This window comes from Syngnathus scovelli, chromosome 2, assembly GCF_024217435.2.
Source record: "Syngnathus scovelli strain Florida chromosome 2, RoL_Ssco_1.2, whole genome shotgun sequence".
Classification (NCBI taxonomy): Eukaryota; Metazoa; Chordata; class Actinopteri; order Syngnathiformes; family Syngnathidae; genus Syngnathus; species Syngnathus scovelli.
This window is the reverse complement of record NC_090848.1, coordinates 6,606,636-6,622,532: the sequence shown is the minus strand read 5'-3', so window position 1 is coordinate 6,622,532 and position 15,897 is coordinate 6,606,636. Positions and strand designations below refer to the sequence as shown.

At 40.3% G+C, this 15,897-nt stretch overlaps 1 protein-coding gene across 2 annotated transcripts in view; it reads right to left on the bottom strand.

Annotated features, from left to right (window-relative positions):
* Positions 1-954: 954 nt before the first annotated feature.
* The window catches only part of LOC125987848 (beta-1,3-galactosyltransferase 1), a 54,476-nt gene continuing 39,533 nt past the window's right edge, over positions 955-15,897 (bottom strand). For both annotated transcript variants that reach the window (XM_049752382.2, XM_049752383.2), the window contains one exon: positions 955-3,522. In XM_049752382.2, coding sequence (XP_049608339.1) covers positions 2,280-3,266 — 987 coding nt within the window. In that variant the 5' untranslated portion in view covers positions 3,267-3,522 and the 3' untranslated portion in view covers positions 955-2,279. The remainder of the gene's footprint in view (positions 3,523-15,897) is intronic.

Sequence of the window (15,897 nt, the reverse complement as noted above, 5' to 3'; positions counted from 1 at the left end):
CGAAGGAGTGATCGATCAGAGGAATGCAAAAATAACAAGAATAAACCCTGGAAGACATAGTTCATTGATGCCATTCGAGAATCCTCCCAGCAAGTTCCCCGAATAACAAATAGACCATATACTGAACAGAATTATTATTAGTCATTGCAAATACAATCTGGATTTTAACGACTCTCCACATAAACTAAGTGGATCAGAATTGTGCTTTGATGAAGGAATGTCGTAATGTTGCACCAAAGAGCTTACACAAGAAACTGCGATTTGTGGTGGATTTATCATCCAGTGTAAGGAACATGGGAACTGTTTTGCATGGCATAAAAACTTACAGAAAATTTACTATAGAAGGTCAAAGACACAACAGCTTTATTAACACTGCTGCTGTGTGGGTAAAATTACGTGTGATGTGCTAAAGATACCGGTGGTATGTTGGTCCTACAAATAACAATTATTAATAATAATCATAAATAATTAATGATATACTGTATTTTCCGGACTATAAGGCGCACCGAAAAAAAACATAACATTTTCTCAAAAGCCTACGGTGCGCCTTATATATGGACCAAATTCCTAAATTTAGACTGACCCGAAGCATTGTGTCATGAAATCAATCATAAGTGGCCCGCTGAAGACTATGAATCATGAATCAAAAAGACTATGGATCATTATTTTGTGATTATAAAGTAATTTGTTGCATCTGAAGTTGAAATAAAAAAGATACAATGGAGAATGATTTGATTCGGATTAAAAATCTGACATGATGCATTAATGGTGCGCCGTATAGTCCAGTGCGCCTTATGTAAGGACAAAGTTTTAAAACGGGCCATTCAGTCCGGTGCGCCTTATACTCCAGAAAATACGGTAATTTTTTCCAAACACATATTTCTACAGAATCCTGCCCTTATATTGAACCTTGCGTCATTCTGTAGATCAAATCCAACAAATGCAAATATAAAATCTTATAAAACGGTTTTATTTACTCTAAAAACCTCAAACAGTAAGGTTTTTCAGTCCCCGTTCAATGACTTTCATTCATGTTCAGGTAAACATACACACAAATCCTCTGCACTGCCTGAGACAAATAGCTGCACAGTACACAACAAAAGAAATACTATTCACTACCAATACAAGCAGCAAATTCTCTTCTCCTTGACAACCAATAAAAAGATAGGTGGATCTGTAAGAAAATATGCTTAAATATTATACAGCATACATCGGCAAATGGGTTGTTGATACATCATTTTCCCCAAATGGAGTTATTTAACCATTTTACCGTAAAGTTATTGTGGTACCAAATACAAGGCCTGCTGCTGCGTTGCCAAAGCCCGTTTCCACCAAGCAGTGTTTTTTTTTGGTTTAGTTTAATTGTCACAAAAGTTGCGATAGGTACAAAAATAATTAATCCCTACAGTGGTATTATTTTGGCACCCTTTTGTCAATTTAACTGATATGTTTACGTAAGTACCGTATTTTCCGGACTATAAGGCGCACCTAAAAACCTCAAATTTTCTAAAAAGCCGACAGTGCGCCTTATAGTCCAATGCGCCTTATATATGGACCAAATTCCGGCTCGCGGGCCAAATGTGTTGTATGATATTAACATTATTGATATATTGTTATTGTTTTCACTATTTCAAGTTATTATATTGTGATTGCATTAATAGTGCGCCTTATAGTCCGGTGCGCCTTATATATGGACAAAGTTTTAAAATGGGCCATTCGTTGAAGGTGCGCCTTATAGTCCGGTGCGCCTTATAGTCCTGAAAATACGGTAGTTGTATTGCCATCTGTGAACTGGTTGACAGACCAACATAACCTACCATGAACTGATGGAACCTGGTGAAAACTTGGCTTTAGCACAACAGACGATACACATACATTCAGTAGAACTTGAGTTCAACGCAAATTGCAAACGCAGTCACTTGAATGACATGTGTTGGTATTGATCCAATCACTGGTCACTGATGACAGTTAATACTCTTGGTGATTAAAAACAAAGGCATGACGCCCACCACCTCCGTACAAGCGAGTGTGCAAGGTTGGATGCACATAAAAACACTTGACAAAATGGAGGTTACAGACAGGCATGTTTGGCGTTGTGCTAAAGAAACTCCCGGCAAAGCAATCAGTATTTGGACAAAGCCCTGAATGGTTTGTCAATACTCTCCTTTCAGCGCAGTGCTTTGTGCTGTACAGTGTTTGCCGATGTTGGAGAAGTAATAGATAGATAGAAGGTCAATCAGTAGCTCCCTGACTCACAGAGTGAGGCTGGAGGAGTCCTGCTAACATTTAAGATGTTTCTTGTTGGTCATGTCGTTCCAAATGCGGTGCATCTCTTCAGGGGAGATCTGATGAACGGTGACCACTCGTCGATAGCGGCAGAGGCTGTAAGCCATTTTCCAGTGGTTGAAACCGCTGTTTTGGAAGGGGTGGATCCCCAGCTTACGCAGACACACTCCCACATACACGTCTTCCAGATGTAGCAGCCTGGTGTGCAGTGAGGTTTGGTAGATGAGCTCGGCTACATCTGCCGAGAACACGTAGCCAGTGCCGGAGCAGAATGGTGGGTACTTGCTGTCTGGGTACAAGTCTCTCGGCATGTACCACTTGCTCCGCATGTCTCTGATTGGCCCGCCGTTGATGACGTAGCCTGTGAAATATCTCCTCCTGGGCTTGGTGCTGGGCTTGAGGAGGTTGTAGATGAGGTTCTCCATATTGACAAAGATGTCACTGTCTGTTTTGAGAACATATTGGGCTTTAGAGCAGAAGGTGGCCACCCAGCGCATGCCCATAAGTGTCTTGAGAGTCAGGTTGTGGTAAGAGTCAATAAAATCCTCAACGACAATGTCGTGGAAGATCTGGCTCTCCTGCTCCACCATGTGGTTGAGGACAGCGTCCGTGCTGCGACCCAACAAGAAGAGCGTGACCACACGCACGTCAGGAAATGTACTTTCGTCACCCCACGTTTCTCTTATGGCCTGCCGTGCATCAAATTCCTTGTGGGTGGTGCTTATCAGGATCACGAGAAAAGGGGTCTCCGTCTCACATTTCTTGGCATCATTGATGAGGTAGTCAAAGTCATGCGGATTCAGAGACCGAGTGCGGTAGTTACCGAAGGTGGTGTTCTTACTCATCTTGGGTGCCTTGCGAACCGGGATGTTCAGCTGGCCCACATAGGAAGTGGATGGGCGGGTCACGCTCAGATACCAGAGAGCACTGGCCCAGCAAACTACTGTCAGCAAGTACAAACAGGAGACCTTAGAAGGCATCTCTGTTTACTTTGTTGGCTTTACAGGTGGCGGCAGCATTGGAAACTCTATGACCAGGCTGACATGGGATGTCTCAGATTGGACGGTGCATGTTGGGGCCGCCCCTGCCACATGGGACATCAATCCTAAATGATAGGCTCCTTTACTGTCTAGTGTGATTGAAAAGAAAATCCGCTGAGATATCTTATCATGGTCAACATCTCACTGCGTTCCACTGCCTCTCACAGAACCGCTGAGGGCGTGTCTTCGACAGGATCTGAAATTGGATAACACAGACTGGTCAGTGGAAACCAAATTTTGAACTAACTAAGAGGAACATGATGAGCATCAAGATTGAAATGCCATATGTTAACCATTATAAGGATAAGTCTAAATATGTGTATATTATTCTCCAGTGGTCCTCAGTGGCTTTATTGCAGTTCACTTTTTGTGGCTTCAAGGCATGACATGAATATTTGGATGTTACTTGGTAGATTTCATCTGTCTTGGGGGTGGTCTGGTTCATAACTCCTGCAATAAAGGAGGGATTACTCTACTTGCATTGCACCCACCAATCCTGGTGTCACTTAAACAATACTGCCTCTGATCACATGCTCTGTGGCGTAGAGAAATGGAAGTAGTAGGCTTTGCCTTAGCTCCACTTTCTGTTTGCAGTTATTATTCAGCTGACTCTGTTGATCTGGACTTAGATGACAGTCATACTCACTCGGCGAATTTGGCGAGATGAAGCAGACAAAGTAAATGTTTAACATTGCAAATTATTAATATCCACTTCATCTTCTGGTCGGATTGCCCCCCCGTGCTCCACTCCGAGAAGTTCAGGTTTCGCATGGCCACTATCAGTCCACTAAATCTCAAATTTAGACTTGGCCGTGCATATTGACTTCACACGCCTTAATGAGATGCCATTTCATTTTGTTAGACCAACGCCGCTGTGGTAATTTTAGCAACTCTTAAAATTGCAGCTCTAATTGGACACAGTCAGACCTTGAGGGGATGAATTTAAGCAATAAATATGAAATGGTCATGGTCGAATACTCCTTTTTGGTTTGTTCACAAACTGTTTTGATGTACAGTTACACTCTCTGCTAAAATGAGAAGAGATCATTTAGCATTTGTTTCCAGATATTTTCATCTAGCTTTGATACACAACTTAGAATATAGTATTAATTACTTTAATGTTTGGTGAGCAAAAGAACTGGGAAAAAATAGACTTAAAATAGAGTGAAGTGAATAAGATTTAACATTTTACATCATGTGATGCTTAAATAGCATTTTGACCTCAGACAAGTCGTTTCCACTTCTCGCCTCGATGAACTGCTTTCGGCAATATGATTTGGGTCATTATGTTGTGCCACAGAAGAAGCCAAGCAAACCTATAAGCAATACTATTACCTCCACACTTTCACATGTGTGTTTGTGATTATGAACAGATCATTTCTCAAAGCTTGGCTGAAGGATCATCTCAATTTGTTTCATCAATAACAACAAAACAAACCAGACAGTCACATGTGCCAATACTTAATGGAATCTAAATTTCAAGCTATTCCTGCTTCATGAAAATGATGATGCAGGGTTAAAACTCTTTGTAGGACGCACAGAAGAAATTTACAGCCCGCGATGAGCAGCAAAACACGACATAAAGATCCAATTAGAAATATTGGATGTGTGAAATGTGCTTAGTTAGCACACTGCTGGCAGGTGGTGGTGTGCTTATAAAAGCTGCTAGTCATTTTATCAGGCAGAATAATTTGCCTTGTCTCGTAGGGGCTTGAAGCTTCTTTTCATGAGGACTTCTCTCTGATTCCACCCCCATTTCCGCTATCTCCCTGGCCCTGTTCTCCATCTCTGGTTTTCCCTCTGAAGCAGAGTCATCAATCTCTCTGCCTGGACGAATTCATCTCATCATGGCTGCTTTTCCACACCTCCGCCTCATCTTCTCAATCACTCACTCTTTCAACACACCACTAGATGTCTGATCTTTCTTTATGTATGTTGCACCGCATATCATTCCATCTGTATTTATGTCACTCTCACGTATGCATTGTGTTTTTGCCATTTTGGCAGCCCATTTCTCACATTGCTGCTCATATCTTACATGTATTTGTTTTGTTATGAGTCATTTTCCTTTTCTGAGTGAACATTAACTTATTGACAGGTCCTACTGCAATCAGTCACAGGGGGCGGTCACAATCTCCACTTCCTGCAATATGTCTCCCATGTCCCTGACAGAATCACTAAAGCATCATGTTTATCTCCGTGACCTTGCTTCCACTCCCTCTTGTATGCAAATCAGCTTTCTTCTTCTTCCTCTTTCCTTCCCAAAACAAATTTGCACTAAGCCATTTAAAAAGGCAGATTTGCTTCATACTGTCCAGTCACTTTTAATAATGTTGACAAGAGAAACAAACTTGCAGAAGAACACAGAATCATCATTTTTGAGTGTGACGAAAGAAGTCAGTGTTTGCACACTACGGTAGTTATTATGATTTAAGTACTCTATGTGAGCCATTACAAAACAACTGGTTATATTGAACATATGAAAAGTATTACATAAAATACAAAAGTACAAATAAACCTGACTCACGTTCTAGAAAAAAGAAATAAAAGAATTGTCTTTGTCCCAAAAGTGTGCGTGAAGTGCTGTTTTTTTTTTTGTTTTTTGTTTTTAAATCTCTTGGATGTAAAAAGAGCATGGACATCTCTTGACATTTTTTGATGGAATAGTGCATTAAAAAATATAAAGCATTGGATTTATTTTGCTCTTTTCTATATTGCACTCAAAGTGCTCACAGTAGATGAATTATTAATACGGTCACACATTGGTACTCTGGTAGTGGGAAGCTACGTAAGTAGCCACAGCTTCTCTGGGGCAGGGTGACAAAAGTGTGGCAGCCAGTGCGTGCCCATGGCCCCTCTGACCACCACCAAACATTCACACCAAAGGACACAAGGACCCATGACCCACAACCTTGTGACGCATGAGGATTTTTTTTATTACTATTAACTTGAAAGAATCCAGGCATTTATTTACTTTACTATAATATTGCAACAATACAATTCCGGTGCATATTGTTTGTGATCTAAGATCGTTGGCATGACAACAAAGTGTCAGAAAATGAGAACTGCGGCATCAGTGTTTGGAATGTAGAGTCCCTCCAAGCCCATCACCCATGTCAATTTAGCAATCTCCCACTGCGCTCTGCTGCAGTGGCAGCTGCTCCAATAAGTCTCACTCTGAAGCCAGACTCCACACTGTGATCACTTCGGCGTGTAGGCACTCTCGTGCATGATTATCCAGTCCAAGCAAACTAAAAATAAAAATCAGCAGCCCTTGACTGACAGAGTAATATATTGTGATGAGAGCCGTGAGACAATGAATGACTCTAGTTCCTAAAGTCCAAGTTTCTTTGTGAGAGGCATACAATAACAAAGCAGAAGAAATGTGTCTATGACTAAGGCTTTGTAGGAATTTATTAAATATTCATCAACTTGAGCATTTTTCAATGGAACGCCAACAGCGTTCAGTTACAATATAACATCCACTTGCGATTAGTGATTTCAATCACGTTTGCCGGCTTTTATACTACTGCTGATGCCTTGAGGGTCAATCTCTGAAATCATCAACAGCTTCGGTGACTAATGCTGCACAGTTTGCACAGACCTTTCCTCATAGTAAAGCACAATAACAATTTTAGACTCTACACTTGTAAATGCTGTTGGTCGGTGAGAAATGTTGACACTAACAGCGAACAATTTAACTGAACTAGCATCACATTGAAATTGTCTTGCTGGGTAAAACAGTATGACTGGCTTTGGGCATCCAAATTATGTACAGCTTTTATATGCATACATAGAAATACAATGACAAATTATAAAGAGCCATATACGCAATGAACAAACTAGAAACACAAAATCATTGCTGGCATCTTTATAGTATAACAATCAAATACATGTATATTGTTGACTTAAACATACAATATGATATACGTATGTAAACACAAAAAACAAAGAACACTGGATATGGAGATCTTTGGAAGCTCTTGAAGACATCTGGTGAAAAACAAATTACTATTTCTACAGGTGGTGTGTCTCGGTCTCCGCCAGTGACATGAAAGAAAGGAAGTACTTTGTCTTGTTTTGCCAAATGGAGGAGTTGGATGTGCATTACCCCTACAGAATAATTTCCAATTTCACATACCACTCCGTGTGTCTGCTTTTCAATGAGAAGCTGCAGGCCATTGGCAGCCCCCTTAACTTTCGTAAGAGCAAGAGCAGCACACCTCCTTGATTGTAAAAACCTAAATGGGCATTCCAGGGTGATGTCGGAGAAAGTTATTATTATTTTTTTTTATTCTCTGCATTGGCATGACATCACAGTATTACATAAGCAAGGTTGGGAAATATTGAACATGTTCCAATGGCATTTTATTGTGTAATGTGTTTGTTTTTCATGGTTTGAAGGTGTCATTTTGATGGTGTTGTTCCATACAAGTCATAGTGACTTAAATGGAGAAACATTGAAAATGATTTACTTTCTGTACTTTATTCCATATCGGCTATTCAACAATCAGGTCATTTCTTGGAACTGTTTTTGTAGGATTTTTTTTTATTAGAACAAAAATCGAAATGCCCTGTGATCTTAATGTAATTGAGAAATTTTCAAACTAATGGTAGCATCCAAATGGGTCTCAGCTTTTTGAGCCTGGTTATTTTGCCACGTGGAAAAAAATATCTTCTTTGGTTGCTTTAAATAACACTCTAAAATTGATATTGCAATAATCAACCCCTGTATTGCACATCTTGTGGTTTTCCAATATTGTGCAGCCCTGCAAACAATTCAAGTGCCTACTTGAGAACCTTTTTGAGTCTTGAATGGAATTGCCATGCATGTTTTTTAAAGTCGGGGGAAAGCAGAGTAGAACCCCCAAAAATGCACCGAGATAATATATACGATGTTTTGAATGAAAGTATCAAAAAATACATGTGAAAAATTACAAGTTGCTATCACACATTAAAGATAGCGATTATATTTTTAGTCTTCATGCTGCATGATTTATTCTGCTGTGGCTATGATCAGGAACCCTCAATATGTGAAAAGCTTGGAGGCAACAAATGTGGGCGGTTGTTGTCTCATGTTGCTCCCCATAATTGATTGCCGTCATTAGCGTTGCATGAAGTGACCTTGCTCAGGGACCAATAGCAGTGCCAATGCACGAGAGAAAAGACAATGAGAGAGTTGTTTTCATAAGCTGAAATGTCTTTGCCGTTAGGTGAACGGTGTGTAGAAGCATGGAGGACAGACACGTCAGAGGGTAGATAAATCATGTTGTGAACCCCAGGGCGACATCTTACAGCCAGACTGCCTGGTTCAATATAGCAGATTTAAAGTATTGGTAGCTAGGGAACTTTTCGACCTCCATAAAATATTTTCATACCTCTTCTGATGAAATATCGACTTACTACTTGTTGAGTGGTACCTTGCTAGACAAAGATTGCATCTCTTTTACTGGGACTAAACAACTTTGAGGAGGGTACAAATAACAATAACGCACTGCTGGCAAAAGTCCCACAACATCCGAAGCAACGGCTGCAAGAAGTAAACAAAGTACCGTATTTTCCGCACTATAAGGCGCACCTAAAAACCTCCAATTTTCTCAAAAGCTGACAGTGCGCCTTATAATCAGGTGCGCCTTATATATGGACCAACATTGAGCCACTACAGCAGGCGTGTCTAAAGTCCGCACAGGATTGAAGCAGGACCTTTGCGACCACTTTCAATCCGCAGAGTTTGTATTTGTATGTCTCAAGCAGCGAAATATCGCCAGGGGGTCGTTGCCGATCACTCTGCATTTGTCACTGTCAATCTCGCTCCCACATTCCTCGTTCAGAATCCTTCTTCACACTCAGTAACAAAGTGTTACAATACCCGCAACAATGCCAAAAACTTTAACAGAACTTACTTTTACCTGGATTCGACTTTGCATTGGAGCCCAGGGTAGAGTCAAATCCAAGTTGGTTATTACAGGTTTCATACAAAACATTATCCACCTGTTTTCTCTGGGGCAAATGGTTCATTTCTTTTCCATTTTTGAGATAATACATACTAGCGTTCAAAGGTTTGAGGTCACCCAAACAATTTCCATGAAAACAAAATTGCACAAGGGTTCTCTCATCATCCATTAGCCTTCTAACACAGTTTGATAACATAATGGACCATTAGAACATTGATTGTTGCTGGAAATGGGCCTTTATGCACCTAAGTAGATATTGCATTAAAAATCAGATGTGATTTCATTTTAAAAATAAGGACACTTCTAAGTGACCCCAAACTTTTGAACAATAGTATTTAAAACCTTCTCCGCTGTCATTTTTTATTAAAGACATATTTATATATATCAGGATGAACACAAAGAATGTTGGATAGGGCCAATTATACTGCATCAATTGCTCCTGACTTGAGGGGGATACTGTCCAGAATTAAATTTAAACGTCTATTCTCAACATTATTATATGGTATTGTTTGGACACAATAAATTTAACCACCTCATTGCTATTCGTCCTGCACACAGCCATTGGAAACAGAAATGTAATTCAGCCCAACTGCAGGCGAGCGAGAGCAAAACACTTGAGGAAAAACACTATCGCCTTTGTCCATATGGCGCCATCATAATCAATGAAAACTTAAAAGTTTCTTGGCGGGGCTTTAATGACCGGCAGGGGAAAAACTCCATCAACGTTTTCATGGGTGCTGACTTAATAGAACCCAGCCTGGCTTATAGTTATGACAACAAGAATTTACAAAATTATTTAGATAAGACCAGGGCAAATCACAACCCAGGAGCCACAACCACCTCGGCAAGCGTTCCAGTTTTTCATGCAGCAAAATTTATTGCCCACCCCTGATTCAGACAATAAATCACACATGCATAGAGTCTGTCATGTGAGATGTCAGTACTGTATTGTAAGATCCAGGGTAGCTTAAATGAGCCCAATTCAGCAAGCATCAAATAATGGACTCCCTTTTCTTTGACTTTTCCTGACACAATAAGCAATAAGTCAAAGCAGTAACACTCCAGCTATTCTATTTTATTTGTATTTTATTATCAATAGGGGTTAGCTAATTTGTCCCTTGTATAAATGACTATTAAGCCATTGAGCACATGCATACATACGCTAAACATACAACAAAGACAATGACGTGTAGGGATGTGGAGTATGATAACTTCTGTACTTCAAAGCCGGCAGACCTCATTTTTATATGTTCATAATGTAATCTAAGACTGAATAGCAAAGATTTGTGGGAAATGGGTAAAAACACATTATTTACTGGCCCTTTGCTTATACTACATGCATCCATTATCACAGCACTCTACTGTTAAATTCACCATATACTCAACAGGCGGTTGTGCAGAGATACTTTCCTCTGCTGCATAGCATTTGATCCTCTTTTCACCAATCTTCTAAAACCATTGTGCTGCCTTCTGAGAATTCAAAGGAAGGATTAATGTGTGAGGAGTTTAACAGCAATGGCCAAATGGGTTAGCATCCTTCCTAATGTGAGTGAGTGAGGACCAACTAAAATGCCATTGCCGGGCAGCATGCAATTTGACACTGGCAAGGCATTTGTTCTTGAATGGTGAAGTCACGGTGATTTGGGAGGATAAACGATGCCGGTCCAATAGACATCATTACAGGCCATGGGATGGATACAGTGAGCTTAGTGCAAAGCCTCAAAATTCAAAGTAGATTAAGGCTGACAGAGGAAATTGGATATCAATAGCGGCCAAAAGATTTGGCAGCTGTGCAGAGGCCCCATGCTTCAGCCCCACTTCAGTGCTCATCTGAGCTGAGACCCAGCTGGTGCAAATCTATCTGCAGCCAGGCGGTGTTTCCAGAAAGTTTTGCTCACAAGTGACCACTGTCACCTCAAAGGGCAGAATAATCCACACCGAAAGTTTCAACGGAAGCTTTTTTTATGTGTGTGTTCTTGAACTCTTGAAATCCTACCCATCCAGTGCTCCATTTATGAGTGCTAAAATGAGAAAAGGCAGGTTCTGCTTGACCAAACACCTTGAGCCATCTCCTCGACATGGTGTGGGCCTACACTTTGAATACTAAGCACCTTTATAAATTGGAAATGACAAGGTGATGCATGTGGGTAATACATTTTACTGCCCAACTCCCTGACATTGATGTTACACAATAGGGACGCTCAGTGCTGCATCAGGGCCCCAAGTTATCACTAATGCCAATGAAACAAGAACTGCACCCCAGAAAGTGGTTATTATCCTTATGTGATCCTATTTGTTGAGAAGAAGCAAAGTAAGGCAGCACATTTGTGCTGAAGCACAACAAAGGGCAATCTAAAGTATGAAACAGTTGGGGATTAATAGGGGGAACATCGTGGTAATAACATCCATTGATCTGGATGTAGAAGGTGATGAAACCTTGGAGCTCAAGGAGGCCACGGCGAGGTGTTGAATATAAACAAGCTGTGACACAAGGAGGATCTGCAGTGGTACAATTCAGTGCCTTCTGGAAGAGCACAGGGGGAATTTGATCAGAATGGCAGTTTTAAGACAATGAGCACGACTTGAGAAAACTCAGTGTCCCTGTGAGTTCATAATAAAAGAAAAGTGAGCGCTCAGGACTAAGCGATACGGTCATTATTTATGTTTTCATCTATTTTCCCTACATATATTTTTTGTACTCCTGTACAGTATGTAGAAATTGATGTGCACACCAGTGAAACTATCTCAAGTTATCTTGGTCTGCTTCAAAAGGACGAAAAATGCATTTGTTTTAGTCGTGCTTTGAATTGCATGCAAATGAAGTTATTCACAATAAAGGGAGAGTTTGAGATTTAAAACAAAACAAAAAACACTTTTTTGACTCCTATAAATGCCGTCATGCTGAAACCTCTTATGTCAAATTTTGCCAAACGAATCAAAGGCAACCGTACGGCTGCATTGCTGCTGAAGAGATTTTGTATTTAAAAAAAAAACAAAAACAAAAAACAATCTGAATGCCTTATTTTAAGATTTTGCCTGCAACACGCAAACGTTATACTTGCAACACCAACATGAAAAGACAGCGTTGCGTTTGAGTGAAAAATAAACAGTGGTCAAGCTAAGACATGATCAATACTAATCAGAACAATGAAATAAGTCAAGCGTGATTTTGTTTGGCAGTTGGCAGTTGTTTTTATACTAGATGCCTTTCTCGAGGCAAAATCTTTCATCTGGACTTTGAATCGGTAGTGGCTGGACACTCGGGAATCGGATCAACATCATCTGTATGAAAGCAAAATGAATCACCCTGCAATGGCAGTTTAGGAAAATGCAATGTGTAACCCCTCCAGAAACAAACAACTAAATCAGGCTGCTGCAAAAGCCTAGAAGCCGATCACAAAGAACAATTCAAATTGCAACGTTTAGATCTCATTTGCTACGATCCATTTTAGATTTAGCTCACCTAATACGTTTGGCATTAAACGATATTGTAGCAGAAGTAGATCCATGTGTCAATACTTGGAATTACAAGATAAAATGATGACCTGTTGATAACCCAAATTAGTTGCAGTGACATAACGAGTGTTAAGATAGACAATTTGAACTATTCTGGTGGTTATGAACCTTTCCTTTTAATTGAACACTTATTTAAATGTGACTACAGAAGGCTTTTGCCCACTGACTGCACGGCAGTTTAGCTTTCAGGGATTAAGCAGTTATCAGGGACACCATCTTGGTGCAGGAAGGCAGGCCTGACATGAACAGGCTGAACACATCCTCTTATAGACCGACAACTATGCCTGTCCAGATAATACACAACCTTGGGCAACAGCACTGTAATCACAATCCAGCTCACAGGTTTTCTTCTCATTTTTGGTTGATACGCTCACACACACACACGCACACACCTGCAAGCATGAAAACCTCGGCACAGTTTATTCAAAGCTACTCTTGTACTTTGAGTCACATGTACTGTGGTATTTGTTTTCTGAAATGAACACTTCCCGCCTGGGGACTTTGTCCAGATCTGGTGTAAGCAAAACAAAGGGTGAAAACATTTTTTTTTTCTACTCAATGCAAAAAGTATGCACAATTGGGAGGTTAAAAAAGGAAGTAAACCTTCATACTGTGCTTCACACTTTTCCACCACAGCAGTTTTGTCAAACTACAGCTAGTTTCTCGTTTGATCCTGAGCAGGTGCTTGTTTCTGTCACCGACACACACACACATGCCAACACAAATGCAAATATCTGCTCCTGCAGCTGGCAGCCTCAGCATCTCCACAACACTGTCATGGGGGTGCTACATCGGACATTCAAAACACAACCTGTCTTCACACACATGATACAGAAACTGAGCTGCATTCAGGTCGCGTAGGTTCTAACTACAAATGCATCCACCACTTTGCAATAAACTAAACATCAGCCGAGAATTGATGATGTACATGCTTTGTAACACAGCTTTGCTTTTAAAGAAGACGTATGACTAGAAATTGATTTTTCAATGTTTTCTTTACAAGGATCTCTGTGAAGGCCATCAAGTCAGAAATGAAACAACCAAGTACAACTTTTGTTGCCTGCTTATTTTGGAAAATATCAGCAAGCGAGCAGTTTTGCACGTCCACTCTACTGTTACAAAACAATGGTACTAATTAATATAATCACCAGAAAGGTGATGAGCAAATCTGCATGACCAATAAGAGGTGCAGAGTTCGATTCCCACTCCGGTCATCCTGTGTGGAGTTGGCTTTTGATAATTGATAATTTTGATAATCCAAGTAGTGTCATTAAAAAAAATACAACTAAGTTGTCGATGTGTGGGAGGAGGTTATTTGTGTTGGACAACTTCATGCATCATGCTGCAACACTAATTCACAAGTGTATTATTTTGGCTTGATGATGAGTGGTGTGGGCGGCCGAGGGTACGGTTAAATTAGCCATTGGTGGCTTGTAATCAGAGCTGAATTTTCTGGATTCATCTCATTACTTAAGATAACAGTGTAAGCTTTTGAAATGCAGCACTTGGAAACACATGGACAAGAAAACCCCGTAATGATCAGTGACAGACAGAATATAATGTAATAACGTGTTTCAATTGGAAGACAATTTAGCTTCCTTTCATGAATAAAAAAAAAAAAAACATTCATTTCCTTGCTTTAATCTGATTCATATTCCTGTTATCTTTTCAAATCCCGGAATTCCAATAAATCTTCCAGATATTCAACAAAAGGTTAGATAGCGGGAGAGAATGAAAATATTCTGTGTGAAGAATAAAATAAACCCTAAAAAAATAATAAAGAAATATATAAATATGGTGACTGGATAGATGGACGAATATTTCTGTATTGGGAACGTTATCTCTATGTGCACTTGCTCTACAGTCACCAAGTGCACATCAAACACTCTTCTGTGCATGGATGGCGTGATAACCTCTGTGGACTGCCTGTCCCCTGATGCCGCTTGCACCCACAGGTGAAGCTGCAATCTCCAGGCAGCAGGTGGTGTGGTCAGAGGCCACGCTGCTCAGTACGAGCCTGGTAAATAAATAATTCAACCAATCGGGCTCACTAAGCTTCAAATTCAGATATAGCCTTTCCTCGAATCAGAGATGGTGAAGTGGGTATAGATTTGGAGGGGATTAACACTCACTAAAGGCGGTCCTCACAATGGGCAATCTGTCCTGTGCTTTGCCCACTTGACATAAACCCAATACATTTGGAATTGTGTGATTTCTTAAGATCTGTACACTTCCACTCATCTGGGATGCTTGGAAGCGATGCGGCATGGCATGATTGTATCACATAATTACTGTTATCGCTCCTCCAAAAAGTTATTAATGAGAACCACAACTTTTACCAAACTAAATTAACACTGGAGCATTGATGTGACGGCTGATGCCTGAATGCTTAAAGAGCAGTACAAATGCAGACCGATGGATATAAGAGGGAGGACGTAAAAACACAATTTATTTCCAAATTCCCGTATTTTCTGCACTTAAATGCGCACTTTAAAGCCTTTCATTTTCTCAAAAACAGAAGACGTTTTTTAATAAGGTGCGCCTTTTTGTGTGGACCAAATTCCAAAAGCTGTAGATGTTGTGTGGCTTTTGCCACCCAATATATATGTAGGCGTACTATGTAGACCCAATGAACCAATCAGAGTTCATTAAAACGGTAAACGGATTAGAGGACTGTATGTAATACGTAGAGTATATACGTACCTCCGCCGCCGTTGATGAATGAAAATCAGTTTAGGCAAAGCAAATAGCATTAGGACCCCCTAAAATGGCATCGACAGAGACATGCTTACAAGGCACAATTCAAGCTTTCTGGAAAGCTGGAAACTTGGCATGTTTAATAGTTAACTTGCCCAACTTAATTTGGATACAGAAGATGAGGACTTGGACGAATTTGTGTATGAATACATTGACAATAAAATGAGTACAGTAGCCTACATGGTTAAATAGTAGAATAATGTACAACCAAACTCACTGTCTTAGCTCCGTTTGTTTTTTTCTGCGGTACCTTCTCAAGGTTTCTCATTTTTCCCCAGTTGGGGTTACGTGAGTTTTTTTTCTTGCCCTCCTGGGAATTAGGATCAGGGTATGTTGAATAATTG